This window comes from Euprymna scolopes, chromosome 11, assembly GCF_053919585.1.
Source record: "Euprymna scolopes isolate OS-2025 chromosome 11, ASM5391958v1, whole genome shotgun sequence".
NCBI lineage: Eukaryota > Metazoa > Mollusca > Cephalopoda > Sepiida > Sepiolidae > Euprymna > Euprymna scolopes.
Window position 1 is genome coordinate 105,738,919 of NC_136492.1, and position 15,380 is coordinate 105,754,298.

The following is a 15,380-nucleotide window of genomic DNA, read 5'->3' on the forward strand; positions in this document are numbered from 1 at the left end:
ATAGAAAAAACATAATATTCGCATACACATGTCTCAGTTTCTTTCCGTTGTTTTTTACTGTATCTTTTTATTTTTTTGTAAACGAATTTGACGTTACGTTTATTACCTCCGATATTTCTGTTTCTAATAAATAAGAATTCTACATTAATTAAAATATAATATTTATGTGTATTTTAAGACCGAGCAACGCCGGACAGCCTGCTAGTAATTATATAAAACTCACTCCGCCTTCTTCTAATTAGAGTGCATTTGAAAAGTTAATTGCTGCAGTAATTACAATGTTGAAAGCTATTCGCGTTATTGTAGAATTCTTTGTAATGTTACCTTCTGAATTGTAGGGGTTGTGAGGTAAATCTATTTTGAATTATTTTACTGGTTTCTTTCCTAATTCATTTTTTGGCAGTGAGGTAGGTCTAAGAAAGTTGGATGTTATTTGCTTTCCTTTCATTTTCCTTTTCTTCTTCCTTACTCGGAAGTGGTTTCGTTTGAAGGGGGGCGAACTTAAAAAGGTAGGTTTTACCATATTGGTTGTTCTCTCTCTTTTTGTTTTTTTATTTTTCTCAAAATGCAAATTAAATTTGCAAAATGTTGGAAATAACTAATGATGGCTCTCTCTGACACAGGAGTTGGGTGGGGGTGAAAGGTTTCCAACTGTAAGCATAGCAGTAATAGCTGCCCAACTACTTAGAGTTCTTGCAAATTTTTTGAGCTTTATAGTTTTCCATTTAAATTTCGTGATCCATTTTCAGATTGGGTCAGGTGCAAGGTGCCTTCAATAAGTTTCCAAACATTTTTATAAAGGCATTCCAAATTGTCGTAGACTCTTGAAAATTCGGTATGTTATTGCTATACATCCTATGAGATGACTGACCAATTCTTATGATTTCAGGTTCAGATGAACAGCTACAGCAGGAATTGGAATGCACCATACTAAAGCGTGATTCTCACAGTTGGTAAATTTCAAAAATGCAATCTGGACGTGAAAACACTTTACAAGAACGATTTGCAATAAAATTCTGTTTTAAATTTGGAAAAAATGCCACAGAAATGTATGGAATGCTTCAGACTGCTTTAGGACCATCTTGCATGAATCGAGCATCAGCTTTTGAGTGACATAAGAAATTCAAGGAAGGCAGGGAATCTGTGAGAGGTGTGGGAGGAGTAAGGAAGTCAGAACACCAGAGTTGATTGGCCAAATAAAGAATTTTATGGATAACGACCGTCATGTGTCTATAGACACAATAAGTGCACAGTTTTGATGTTGGTGTGAGAACTGTACACACAGTTATTCACGAGGAACTGAAGATGCAGAAGATTTGTGCAAATGCACCAGTCCACAACTCCATGCTTGTCACAGACTAGTTAACCAAAATGGGCAGCAAGATAGTTCCTCACTCTCTCTATAGTTCAGACCTTGCTCCCTGTGATTTTTGATTATTACCTAAGCTCAAGGGAAACGTTAGAAGCTATCGTTATGAGACAATTGAGAAGATGAAAGAGGTTGTGACAAGGGTCATTGACATGCTCACACAAGAGGTCTTCCTTGGGGCCTTCCAGAAGTTGTTAGAACGGCACAACAAGTGCATTGCAGCTGGAGGAGATTACTTCGAAGGTGACTACTAGAGTTTCATGTGTGTACGATCAATAAAAGTGGCCATACAAAAAAAAGTCTGGAAATTTATTGAAAGCACCTCGTTGTTTTGTGGTAAATAAGATCTTTGTGTTGAACGCAACATGCAGAAAATTATACAGAAGGGTCATTTTCTCGAACATTGCAAAAGAAAAACTGAAGAATAAAACTAAACAACTGTTGCAAACGTGAAAAACATGCTTTTTCATGTTGAGCCCTTTCATATTATACTAGCGGGGGGTACCCGGCGTTGCTCGGGTGTTTGGAGGTGTGTGTGGTTTTGGGTAAATCAAAACTTTGGTGGGGTAGGGGGTGGGGGTTAAAATAAAAAAAAAGTTTTGGTAGGTAAGTATGAGGATCGAACCTGAACCCTTGAGGCAAAGTTGGAAATTAAAGTGTGAAAAAAAAAAACATGCGACGTTAACCATTGGGCCACCGCGAAATACTAACGGAAACACGTTTGAATTTATTTAACTATTTAGAATTGGCAGGTGCACGTTTTAATGACTTAATGAGGTCAATTGACTGTGGGATAGTATTTCATTTACTGCGGGAACGCTTTTTTATTTTTATTTTCCCAAGATGTTGGAGGGGGGGGGGCCAAAACAAAAGAATAAGCGAAGTAATCACCCTGTTCAAATATTATATATAAAAAAAGTTAAATCTTAAAAAAAAAAATTGAAAAAAAAACAAACTAATGTAAGGCAGACAAACGATGTTAAAATTTCTTAAAATCGGAAAAACAAAAACATAAAAAGAAAACGCAAATGTGATGGAAAAAACCCAGAAAGACGACCGTTAAAATTTCTTTAAAAAATCTGAAAAAAAAAACAAAAAAACATAGAACGTGAAAAATTGCTTAAGTAACCCTGTTTCAATATTAAAATTTAAAAAATCGCAAAAAAAAAGACATCCAACACCATGATTCGAACTTACAACCTTTAGATAATTACGCCGACTTCTAATCAAGTAAGCTAAGATGACGGTGACGAAATTGGGTCGTTTTTTTAAATATTTAAACTAAATAATATTCCGACGTCATTTGCGCATGTGTAGAAGCCATCTTGTCATGAGAGGACGGTTTTTGCTGCCCCCTCCCTGTATAAAAATGGCTAGTTTAGGGTGAAGGAATTAATGTTTTTGGCCAATTTTTCAATATTTGTCGGGTGAAGGTTCGGGCTTAAAAATGATACCAATCTTGTGAAAAGCCGTGGCCTGTGTCGAAAGTTTTTGCGAGACATACACACATACATACATACATACATTTTCGCTTTTATATATATAGATAGATGAAAGGCTGCCTTCTTGTTCCGGCATTTCATTGGACAAAAGTTGGTAGAATAGTGCAGTGAGTCATAAAATTCTGTAATCATCTTAGTGTTTTGCAGGAATGGGTGTATTTGAAGTTTAAAGGAAAAAGATTTGCCTTTTTTTCTGTTCTTGGCCTTCGGACCAAGATGCAAGAGGTAATTTGTCTCGGTCAATGAAGGGGAAACCCTCTATACTGAGACAATTATTATTTTTGGTCCCTACCAGAGTGCCCCTTCTGCCCTTTTTTTTGAGGAAGCTGGTTTCCCCCCACATTAAAAACGATCTTGTGTCACATTTTGCATTCGTGGGGAAGCAAATAAATACTAATTTTAAAGAGGAGCCCTGCCCCATAGCAGGTGGAGAGGAGGGAGACACTTAAGGGAGCAACACCTATCATGGACGTGCATCAGAAGCAGAAATATGTGATTAATTTCCTAGCAAAAGTGCATTGACAATGATGTTGATTATGTAGACAAATACCTTCTAGAGCACAAAAAGTCACTACTTTTAATGGTACCATCTAGGCTTTGTAGCTCTTCAACTTTTGAGTAAAAAAAAAAAAAAAAAAAAGGCTTTACTTTTGGAACGACTCCTATAGATTATTTAACTTTTTTTTCTGTACAGAACGCACGCATGCACACAAGTTCTGCACCATTCTGATTTTCGCATTTTTATTTTTTTAAGAATTTTTTTTTTTTCTATTTTAGATTTCTAAAATGTCTTGAAGCTTTTTAGATTGAAATTGAAACTGATTTTATCGTTTTAATTTCATCTGAAATGCGCACACACTCAATAGATTTAAATATAGATGTTTCTACTTTTTCATTTAATACATACATGCATTTATTTAAATTCTCAATGTTCTCGTTAGTTCTATACATTTTGTATTAGCTATATCAAAGCAGCAGTTATTTTCATCCATAACAAAGTCTTTCTTTAGCAGCCATATCCACTTGTATTATTCATTTCATATGGATATCTCCTTCATGACGACTTTATCCATTTAACATCACAAACTTATTTGCTGCCGGTGAATATGTTTTATTTATTTGCTTTCTTTTTTAAGCTTCCAAAAGGAAACGCATTTTTTTTTCATTATCCTTATTTAATAGGCTTACATTTCACTGGTACTTTTGTAGATGTTAAACTGCATAACCCAAGTTTAATAACGGTAAAACAAACGAAAAGAATCCCTTGATACTAGAAATATATTTAGTTTTTTTCTTTATGCCGGTCTTATAAAATTGATGGGTAAATTTCTTAGAGGGTTTTACATTGCAAGTGATTTTCCAAGTGGTGATTAGAAATAATAAAATACTTATCTTTTGGCGATTGTGTGTGTGTGTTTTTTTTTCACGGATAATCTTCCAAAGTTCACTACTGAATAAAAAAAAGGTAAATTAAATGTCTTATTTACACTGACAAACAACAATAGTTATTGCTTGTGTATTAATAAGTATCTGTTTTGAATGAACTCTTTTTCACAGTTTATATATATAAATATTTTATTATATATAAATACTAGCAGGATGTCCAGCGTTGTCTGGTCGTGAAATATGCTTTAATATTATATTTTAATTCATGCACATTTCATATTTCTTATTATAGAGCCACTTCTCTATTGAATCTTATATTGTGCCTAATATATAGTAGTAGTGATTTTAAAAGTAAAAAAAAAAAGAAAAAAAAAAAGAAAAAAAAAAGACTTATGTGCCATCAGCTAGAATCGAAACTGAAACATATAGTCTTATCCGTTAGCGTATGATGACCTAAATCCATATGTATACAAAAACTGCAAAAAATAACGGTGTTTAACCTATAATAATTTTTAATTAACGCATGTGCAGAAAAAAAAAGAGTATAGTCGATTTACGCCAGGTCATGGCCAATGTCTTTTTTTAATTTTTTTTTTTTTTGATTTTGACATATTAACAACTATTTTACCAGCTAAAAACCAAGTCAAAAGTGTACTACAGGTTCAAATACTCTATATATCAAATTTCAACTCTGTAGATTCAGAGAGGAATTTGGTAGAATTTTTCCACACACATCAACAAGGTCACTTATATATATATATATATATATTACATAGATATTTCCAAGTGTTAGAACGTTTTCATCTTAAATTCTATACAATTATGCAGAATATAGAAACTATGCATAAATAGAATTGAGTATAATAATGAAATGAAGCCAATCATCTAATAAGAAACCATAAAAAGTTAATAAGTAATTAACGCTCGTTTTTTAAAGTTACATCCGAGTCGTTTAATTGTTATGTACTTCCATTTCTTGTTATGAAGAATTCTTGGTAAAATTATTTATAAGTTTTGGTTTCGATTATAGCTGATGGCACTTAAGTCATCTATTTTTTTTTTTTTTTTTCATAAATAATTTTATCAAGAATTCTTCAAATGTTTTGGTTTCGGTTTCGATATGGCTGAAGGAACTCCAAGTTAAAGTTTTTATTTCTGTTTCGATTCAAGCCAATGCACTCAAGTCATATGGATATATATTTTTTGTTTTAAATCGCAACTTTATAATATATAAAAATCGATAGAAAATTAACTATAATAATATATATACGAAATCTGCAAGAATTAAAATATATTTAAGCGTACTTTACGACCGGGCTTTGCTGAGCGTTCATGCTAGTTTAGATATATACTTTTGCAATTTTAACAAAAAAAAAAAAAAGAAACAACACAATAATATCAGGGCGTCTCCATTTACGCTGAACATCTACAGAATACCAACATCAATATATTACATATGAACGAGTCCCCTGTGGAATTTCCACAGGTCCCGCTAGTCTTTATAAAAAGGATAAAAAAATTTGAACATTCTTTGACGAAGCCAAACTACAGAATAGTTAACAACCTCCGTGTCAAGAATTGTTTTCTGAATACGCACATTATTATTTAGAAAATTATTTTTGAGATAGGGAGGAGCGTTTTGTAAACTATTCTTTCTACACCGTCTTCTTATTGAGCATACCAATCGTTGACTATTTTCAATTGTCCATGAAAAAAATTGAAATAGCTTTAAAGCTGAACCTTGCAAAGCAGCATTGTTTTAAAAGAAATATGAATTTTCATTTGTCTCACAGTTACAGTCGAGCAATTACAAGGAAAATGTTTGAGAAAAATATTTATAAAGATTTATTTGTTAATATACATCCCCATCGACCAGTATACAGTTTACGTTTTAAAGAAAAATATATGCAGATGATGTTACATGGGATTTTTCAGTAGTTAAAGATTGTTTTGCTTTAAATATTTAATTAAATATTGAGAAATTTTAAGATTCTGAATTGGAATCGGTTATTTTCATCAAAATTAGGAAAAATTTTGGAATCGTCCCATCACTAATATATAATTATTAAACTCTGTGGACCTTGCCTTTGCTTGAATCTTCAATGATCGGACGATTCCATCTTTAAAAAAGGGATGACAGGTGAATATATATATATAATGTGTGTGTGTGTGGGAGGGGGCATGGCTCAGAGGGTGGGAGTTGTATGGTTTCCATTTTAGCTGATAACGCCCAAATCATATTTATATATTTTTAGTTTTGATCTCACTACTATATATTAGGTTCAGTATAATGATAAAGAATTGTTTCTATAATAATAGTCCTAATTTATATGAATTAAAATATTATATTTAAGCATATCTTATGACCGGGCAATGCCAGGAGTCCTGCTAGTATATATATATATATATATATATATATATATATATGAGAGAGAGAATATTCATAGTATTTATATTAACATAGGACATTCTACAATCAATCTGAAGAAGCAGTTTGAAACCATGTCAGAACTGGAAATCATCATTGTGATGCACTTGACATTTTATTGCATTGACAAGTTTTCCCACAGTCGTTGTATGGAATGGATTTGTAGTTCAGTCGATGTACATTTACTTAAATAAATGTAAAAATTGATCTCATTTCTTGCACTACGAGTAAAATGTCAAAACGCCTTATTTTAAGTTAAATTAACTTTATATAATAGACACACCATCTAATTTGCATATTGGTTGAAGGAGGACATTTTAGTAATTAACTATTTGTTATTTTTAATTTATTCATTCATTTCGGATGAATCAGATGATTCCATTGTTGGCATTGGTTTCCCCGATATCTTTCTAGTTAGAATTCTTTCTAGAAAGACATCAGGAACTTACAGGCAAGGCCATATGAAGATTGGCTGCATCCTAAGTAAAAGTGTTTTTGTAGAACGAGCTGGATTCGAACTTTGCACACTCGAATCCAGCCACTGTCAACTCCCAAACTTTGATGGAATGATGGTTTTGCGATATTTTTTTTTTTTTTTTAAGATAAATATTTAGTATTTGTTGGATGTTCCTTTCTTTAGAAGTACCAACATATTTTCAACAAGTTGTAATCTATTTCTAAATTTCAAGCAAAAAGTAAAATTTCTTTTCTTTCCTTATGGTCGTTAAGTTTAAAAGATGTTATGAGCAAAAAGGAAGTATTTTTTTCATGTTTATAATATTTAAATTGATTTAAATTGATTTAAATCAATTTAAATCAGTACACTTTGCAAAGACCAATGTTTATAATGAATTGCATGAACATATTGGGAGCGTTTGGATTTGGGATTTAAGAAAGAATTTGAACAGACTACTGGAATTTATATTAATCTATCTATTTATAAAAGTGAGAATGTGTATGAGGACACTTCTTAACCTATATATACTCAATGAATTTTTGATCTACTGACTTGGAATTTGGTATATAGGATATTCAGACATGTGGAAAACTTTTTAATCGGTTTTCATCTGGAAAAAGAGCTGCTAAGGAGTCAAAATTGGAAAATTGGTACTTGGGTGTCATCAGATTTTTATTTGTTTGTCAACTGTTTTACAAGGTTTGAAAACACTTTATAAAGAGCGTGGCAAGCTGGTCTAATGGTTATCGTACTTGACTTACTGTCTTTAGGTTTTGGTTTCGATCTCGGCTCGAATACTTTTTTTTACTTACAAGAAGTGAACTGTTTAAAAAAAACAAAAAACAATACTAGCATCTAAGTTTCTTTCCGTTTTTTTTTACTTAATTTATTTTTTTTAAAGGAATTTAATGTTACGTTTAATCCCGAGCAACGCGGGGTACATCTAGTTTGTGATAAAATAAAAAGTAAAACAAAGTTAATAAATAATGAAACAGTTTTAATGAAAAGAAAAATAATTACAATTTATTGTTTTTTGAATGATTAATCTTCAAATGGTATTGTTTTTATTGAGTTGGTCAAAGAAATAGACACATGAATAAGCTGCATGAGTATCCCCTGTTTTCAAGTAAGAATGTAATGTGTCTTCCTTATCTTCTTTTACACACCGTTTTTTTTCTTCTTCATGTAACAAGAGTTTCCACTGTTAAACTTGTGAACTAGAAAACCAGATGTTCATATAATTTTCAATGTAATGTCCACACGTGACCACGACGACCACCACTACCGGAAATGTCCACCCTACATTATCAGTCAAGAAATAGTTTAATGTTTAGAAAATTTTAAATGAGAAACTATTTTAGTAGGTAAAAGTTTCAGTTTATTTTATTAAAAAAACAAAAAAACAAAAACAAAAAAAAATAAAATAACTAACTTATTTTCTTTTAAAATACAATAAACCTTTTAGAAATGGCACCACTGATTGTGGAGCATCTCATCATCCCAACAACACTTAACTTGCTTTTATGTTGATGCCAAGGCCTAGATAACATATTCTATGAGTAATTCAATACTTTAAGTAATAACGCCTCCCCTCTCCCTCTTCAATTTTTTTAATGTATTCCTTGAACTTCCTACTTTTTTTTTTTTTTTTTTTTACTTTCAGTTTGTGTGTGTGTTTGCTTTTTGTAACCATGTAATCAGATAATTTTTTGAAAAATAAGACTGGTTATTTTGATGTATTCATTCAATCTGCATATTTAGTGGTGAAAATGCTATATCAAACTTAGGTGTGACAGACCAAATAAAATGCTATATCAAACTTAGGTGTGATTAAAAAAGCGTGATTAATATTCAGACAAAGCTAGGGATTCAAGGACATAAAAGATTCATAAATGATATTTTCAACCTAAACTGCTCACACAATTTGCTGATATTTGTTAAAATGTATTTGTGATCTGGTCTGATAGGTTGGCTTTAATTATTAAAAATGATGTTTTTGTATAATTTGATCACAGTTATACATTTTTTTTGTCATTATTATTTTATTCTTAATTATAGTTATACATATTTTTATTATAGTTATACATAATTTAGTCATAGTTATACATAGTTTTTATTATAGTTATACATATTTTAATTATAGCTATACATAATTTAATCATAGTTATACATTATTTTTGTCATTATTATTTCATTCTTAATTATTTTGTTTTATTCTTAAATATGTCGACATGATCTTCTTCGAATACATTTTTATTTTTAGATGCATCTTATGAAATACTATTTTCAATGATAAATTTGAAACTTTAACTGAACGTTTCTTGAGAAATATTGGTTTTTGTCCATTTTTTTTTACTCTCTTTACTAAACCCATCTTGCAATTGATAGTGGTTGCTTGGTTTCATCAAGTGATTCACTGTTGCAAAAACGAAGTTTGTTTACTGATTGCAAGAGCCCTTATCTTCCAAACACTTGTCTAATTGTAAACACCCATATTTCACCATGAAATTCTCATTATCATTTAACATATTTGTTGCAGCTGCTGCTGCTTTTGCAAGAATAGAACTGTTATCTTTTGTACAACTTAATGAAGCCCATTTTCTTATACTATCGCATGGTAGAGAGGGGGAAGAGGAGCGCATATGCTTTTAAATATGCAAAAATATTGGATAGTGAGAAGTTATTACTGTTTTTTTTGAGAAATAGCATTTTCTTTGGGAGGAGGTATTTTTTATGTTATTAATTTTCTGTTATTGAAGGAGCCTATTTATGAAGTTCAACTTGGGTTTTTTTTCTCTATGATTAAGGAACCATTGAATGATAGCATTGCCAAAGTAGGAAACTCACCCTTTTCTTTATGCATTGGATAATTCTATCCAGGATATTTTTACTTACTAATCTTAAGTCAGAAAGGGCACATCAACCTAATAGAAGGCTTATCCTGCAAATTAGATTTGTGATCTACAAGAGAAAATCTTGGGGCGCCAGTGGTTTAGGATTTCAGTATAACTGTGAATATTCATATATTTTAGTACATTTTTAGCCTTGTTGTTTATTCTATTTAGTGTATGGGGGTGGAGAAATTTTATAAGATTTGTTAAGTCTTGTAACCTTTAAATCCAAATCTTTACAGAAACTTATAATGTGAGATCTACCAAATTAACAGAACTACCTTAACTTGCTAACTTTGAAGTATGCATACTGTTTGTCTCAACTTTATGGTAAAATGCTCCAATTAAAAATTTAAGTTGACCATCTAAGGACTTTTGAACTCTAATCTATCTGGATTTATTGATCGGATTTTGTCATTTGACTGTATCAGGATTCATGGTCAACATTTTCAATATCTTTGAAAATCTAAATCACTTTTTCGAACGTTACAATTTTCAAAGTTTTCAATTTTTGTGCTAACTAGCAATTCTATACTTTTATTTTCTACTTATTTTCCTCTGAAGAAAAAAGCCTAATTTTTTCAAACTTTATGGAATAAGGAAATAATCTTTTGTATTTTTTATTTCTTACTTTAAAAAAATAAATTTTGTAAATGTAAATTTGCACCATTTAATTCCTTTTGTATGTTGATGCTATATCTCTAACATTGAGCATTTTTTTCAGGATAGGATTGAATCTATAAATATTAATATTGATATTTGTATTACCACTATCAATATATATATATATATATATATATATATATATATATATATATATATATATTTTTTGAATTTGTCATATAAGTATGTCAAACTTCGCTTGAAGCATTGTTTATTGGATAAAAGGTATGTTTGAAGGCTCGTCAATGCAGGAATTATTCAGTCCTTGTAAACAGATAAATAAATAAATAATGATAATTCAATAGTTTTCTATAAATATTTATTTACCTGATTATAGATGGTATATTCTCAACTGTAGATGGTATATTGCGGCAGCATAAAGAGTAGATATACATTTTCTACTTTTTGAAAACGGGAATTGCTCCTGAAAGTATTTGAAGAATGTACCATCTACAGTCGAGAATATACCATGTATACTCAGGTAAATAAATATTTATTGAAAACTATCGAATTATCATTATTTATTTATCTGTTTACAAGGACTGAATAATTCCTTCACTGACAAGCCTTCAAACATACCTTTTATACATAAGAATTAATTTGTGTAATATATATATATGATTGTTGAGCTGGATTACATCCAACGATATGAAATAAAATAGAGGTGAAAGGACCTGAATACTCAACGTTTCACCCGATTTATGCAGGCTTTTTCAAGAGGGATGGTCATTGACGTCAATGACCATCCCTCTTGAAAAAGCCCGCATAAAGTGGGCGAAAGTTGAGTATTCAGGTCCTTTCACCTCCATTTTATTTCATATATATATATATATATATAATGTATGTATGTATGTACAGATGTGTGTGTGTATGTGCATATATATATTCCATAATTTAATTCTTTCAATATCTGTCCTTTAATTCAATTAATAATACATGTTAGTTATGTTGATATTCTTTATTTTCATTCATTGAATCTTTATCTTTTCAGATATTTCAAGATGGTGAAATCCTGCTGCAAAATTTTGGTAATAAAATCTACCTTTGCTGATTTTGTTGACTTTGCTGTGACTCCCAGTTAAAGATCCCCCACCTCTGAAATCGATCTTACCTTCCCCCCTCCAAAGAGTATGCACTTAGACTTTCTTACAGAGAGTGTCCAACCCCCCACTGGTGTGTTATCAATCCCCCCTGACCTCGGCCAGTCACACTCTCTTATTCCCCTGCTTGACCTTCTACACTCCATTACCCCATCATGGAGAACTGGGTGCCGAACCCTAATGCTCAGCCATTTATACCACGTCGACGAATGGCCCGCAATACGAATGGGCACTATGTGCGAACATATTCAAGAAAGAAAATACTTGCAAAAATATTCCAGGTAAATAAGTAATGTTGTTGGTTTTTCCATGTTTTTTTTTGTATATTTTTGTGTTTGTTTCTTATTCATTCAGTGTCCTTGGAGACCATATTGCTGGATCATAAAATATTAGAAAATAGAAATAAAGATGGATTCGTTAAATATAATTTGCATATTATCAATTACTCTTGTTTGACTGTTTCATGGCACATAGGCTACATGGCTCTGATTTACCACATGGTGGATATGTGCGTCTGTTTTACAACATGTTGGTCCTATTGGTATGTTATACTGCACGATTGGCATGTTGGCCATATGGGTACATATTCCGGCATGTTGGCCATATCGGTAACGTATTCCGGCATGTTGGCCATATTGGTAACGTATTCCAGCATGTTGGCCATATCGATACCGTATTCCGGCATGTTGGCCATATCGGTACCGTATTCCGGCATGTTGGCCATATCGGTACCGTATTCCGGCATATTTTTTTTTTTTTTTAATTTTTTTTTATTACATTTTCACCCCAAACAAGACAAATTGCCACTTTGGTGTAGGGGGCTACTATCAGGGGCAACAACTACTGGGGTACTATGTAGGGATTTAGGCAGCAAGATGTCGGTTCACGTTACACTTGAACTTCTGTACGTCAGTACTGTTGGAGAAGCAGGGACCTGGAATGGAATTCCAGAGTCTAGCGGTTCTGGGGAAGAAACTATTGGAGTAAAAAGCTCTTTTACATCTAGGAATCTCTACAGTGTGGTTGTGGGATTTAGCAGCCTGTCGGGTTTGTCGAGGGTGCTCACGTCGTGGGAGCACAAGTGATTGCAGTTCGTCAAAGCATTCACCACTTAAATACTTGTAGAAAAGGCAGAGGGATACAACATTTCGTCGATAGGACAGAGGCTGAAGCTTAGATGCCAGTTCAGGGCCTATCAGGTTTGCGACTCTCTTTTGAACCTTGTCAAGGAGCGAGAGACTAGTAGCAGATGCACCAGCCCAGATGTGACTGCAATACTCCATACATGGGCGAATGGTGGCCTTATAGAGGTACAGAATACTTTCGGGTGTTAGTAGTTGTCTAGCACGGTAGAGAGAGCCCACCTTTCTTGCAGCGGCCCTGGCAATGCCTTCAATGTAATTGTTCCAACTCCTGTTTCCTGTGAACGTTAGGCCAAGGAGTTTGAAAGATGTACTCTCAGATAAAGAGTCGTTGACAATTGCTATAGGTGGTAGAGAGGGTTTCTTGTAATTATTGAATGAAACTAGTTTAGTCTTGGCAGCATTGAATGCGACCAACCACTTTTGTCCCCATTCCACCACAGATTGGAGGTCTTCCTCTAGTGTTTCTGCCATTTCTTTAGAAATGTGTTCATTCGTCTTCCTGTCGTGCCTGCCATAGAGTGTAGTGTCATCAGCATATATACCCATCTCAGAGGCAATTTTGTCGGGGAGGTCATTTATGAATATCAGGAACAATAGAGGTCCAAGGATAGAACCCTGGGGCACCCCCGCATTTATATCATATTGTTTAGATGTACGACCGTCGAGGATAACCTGGATTTTTCTCTTATCTAAGAAGGATTTAATTATGTTAAATATTCTACCAGTGATACCGTATGATCTAATTTTCCTGAGGAGACCCTCATGCCATACCCTGTCAAAAGCCTTAGATATATCTAGAGCTACCGCTCTGCCCTCCCCCGCTTTGTCCAGTGAATGGTATATACGTTCAGAGATTACAGTTAGGATGTCTGCTGTGGAACGGGCTTGTCTAAATCCATATTGTTGGGCAGTCAGAAGTTTAGCATCTGTAAGGTGCCGGACTAGAGTATGGTTAATTAAGGTCTCAAATATTTTGGCAAAAAGTGGGAGGAGGCTAATGGGGCGATAATTTGATGGGTCAGTCCTTTCGCCAGAATTCTTGAATACTGGTACAACAGAAGCAGTTTTCCAACAGCCCGGAAAGCATGATTCATTAAGGCATTTGTTGTAGAGTTTGGAGAGAACTGGAGCTACTTCGGCTGAGCACTTTTTAATAGCACAGCTGGGATAAGATCGGGTCCACATGCTTTTGAAGTGTCAAGGTTTTTATGATAGCATGCACCTGAGCAGGGGTGGTTTTCAGATCGTCTAGCGTGGCGTCTGTCCGCATAGGAAAGTCAGGTAGGGGATGGTTGGAAGGGTCCAGTGTGGATTTTGAGGCAAACCAACTGGCAAGCATGTTAGCCTTGTCGGTTGCTGAGGAGACAACCTTGTGATTGTTGGTTAGTGGGGGAATTGTTGATTGCCCATTATTTACTACACTGTTGTAGATTTTCCAGAAGTCTCGAGTTCCTAGTTTTTGTGCTTCGATGCGCTTTTTAGTGGTTTCCGTAAATTCTCTCTTAGCTGTCGCTATTTCTTTCTTAACGTTATTTCTAGCTTCTATATACTTCAGTCTGTTTGAACTGGACTTATGTCGGTTAAACCTACGGTATGCATGCTGCTTTTGAGCAATGGCAGTTACGCAAGTCAACGTAAACCATTGGGGAGAGTGGGGCTTACTATAAAATTTCCGCATGGGAACATGCGCTTCGATTGCAGTTTTGAACCAGTCAGTGGTTTCGTTTGCACACTGTTCAGCAGGGAGAGAAAAAATATTTCTCTTGGGGTATCTCTGATTAGTTCCCTGATGGCTTCCCAATCAGCCTTTTTATAATATCTCGTTGTTTTGAGCACTGGCTCTTCAGTTTTGGCTCTAGGGTTTAGGGCGATTTCAACCATTATCACTGCATGATCAGCGTTCCCGAGTGGGCTGTGGGCCTTTGTTATGCAGTCATCGGGAACTGTGGTCAAAAACAGATCTAGAAGTGATGCGTGTTGTTCTTCCTGGTCAGGGAAACGGGTTGGAAACATAACAATTTGTGATAAGGAGTGAGATATAGTGAAGCTATGAGTTGTGCTGCCCGCTGCATCTGTGTAAGTAGAGAATCCAAGCCAGTTTTTGTGGTGGACATTAAAGTCACCAAATACATGTATTTGTGCGCTAGTGTCAAGGGACAGTGCCGTGTTTATGCTGTCAGAGACTTTGTTTATTATGGTGCAGTCCTGAGTCGAGAGAGAGCGGTAGAGAAAATAATAGTAGCTAATATTGTGTTGCATGTTTAGTCTTGATCATCTGTTTCTAGGTTTGTTTCTCTAGTCAGGGGGAGGGTATTACGAATGTAAACTTCAAGTCTGTGCATATGTCTGTCAGAGTCCTTACGGCAGAGTGGGAGATATCCAGGCACGTTAAAGTGGTTAGAAGGGATGGAGGAGTGTAGGTTAGTCTCACTTAGTGCT

At 33.8% G+C, this 15,380-nt stretch overlaps 1 protein-coding gene across 2 annotated transcripts in view; it reads left to right on the forward strand.

Annotated features, from left to right (window-relative positions):
* Nucleotides 1–15,380, forward strand: part of LOC145288037 (protein O-linked-mannose beta-1,2-N-acetylglucosaminyltransferase 1-like) — a 185,293-nt gene that overhangs the window by 98,864 nt on the left and 71,049 nt on the right. The window contains exon 2 of one of the 2 annotated variants that reach the window (XM_080136052.1): nt 11,688–12,077. In XM_080136052.1, coding sequence (XP_079992178.1) covers nt 11,952–12,077 — 126 coding nt within the window. In that variant the 5' untranslated portion in view covers nt 11,688–11,951. The remainder of the gene's footprint in view (nt 1–11,687; nt 12,078–15,380) is intronic. The other variant, XM_080136053.1, reaches the window with a different exon arrangement.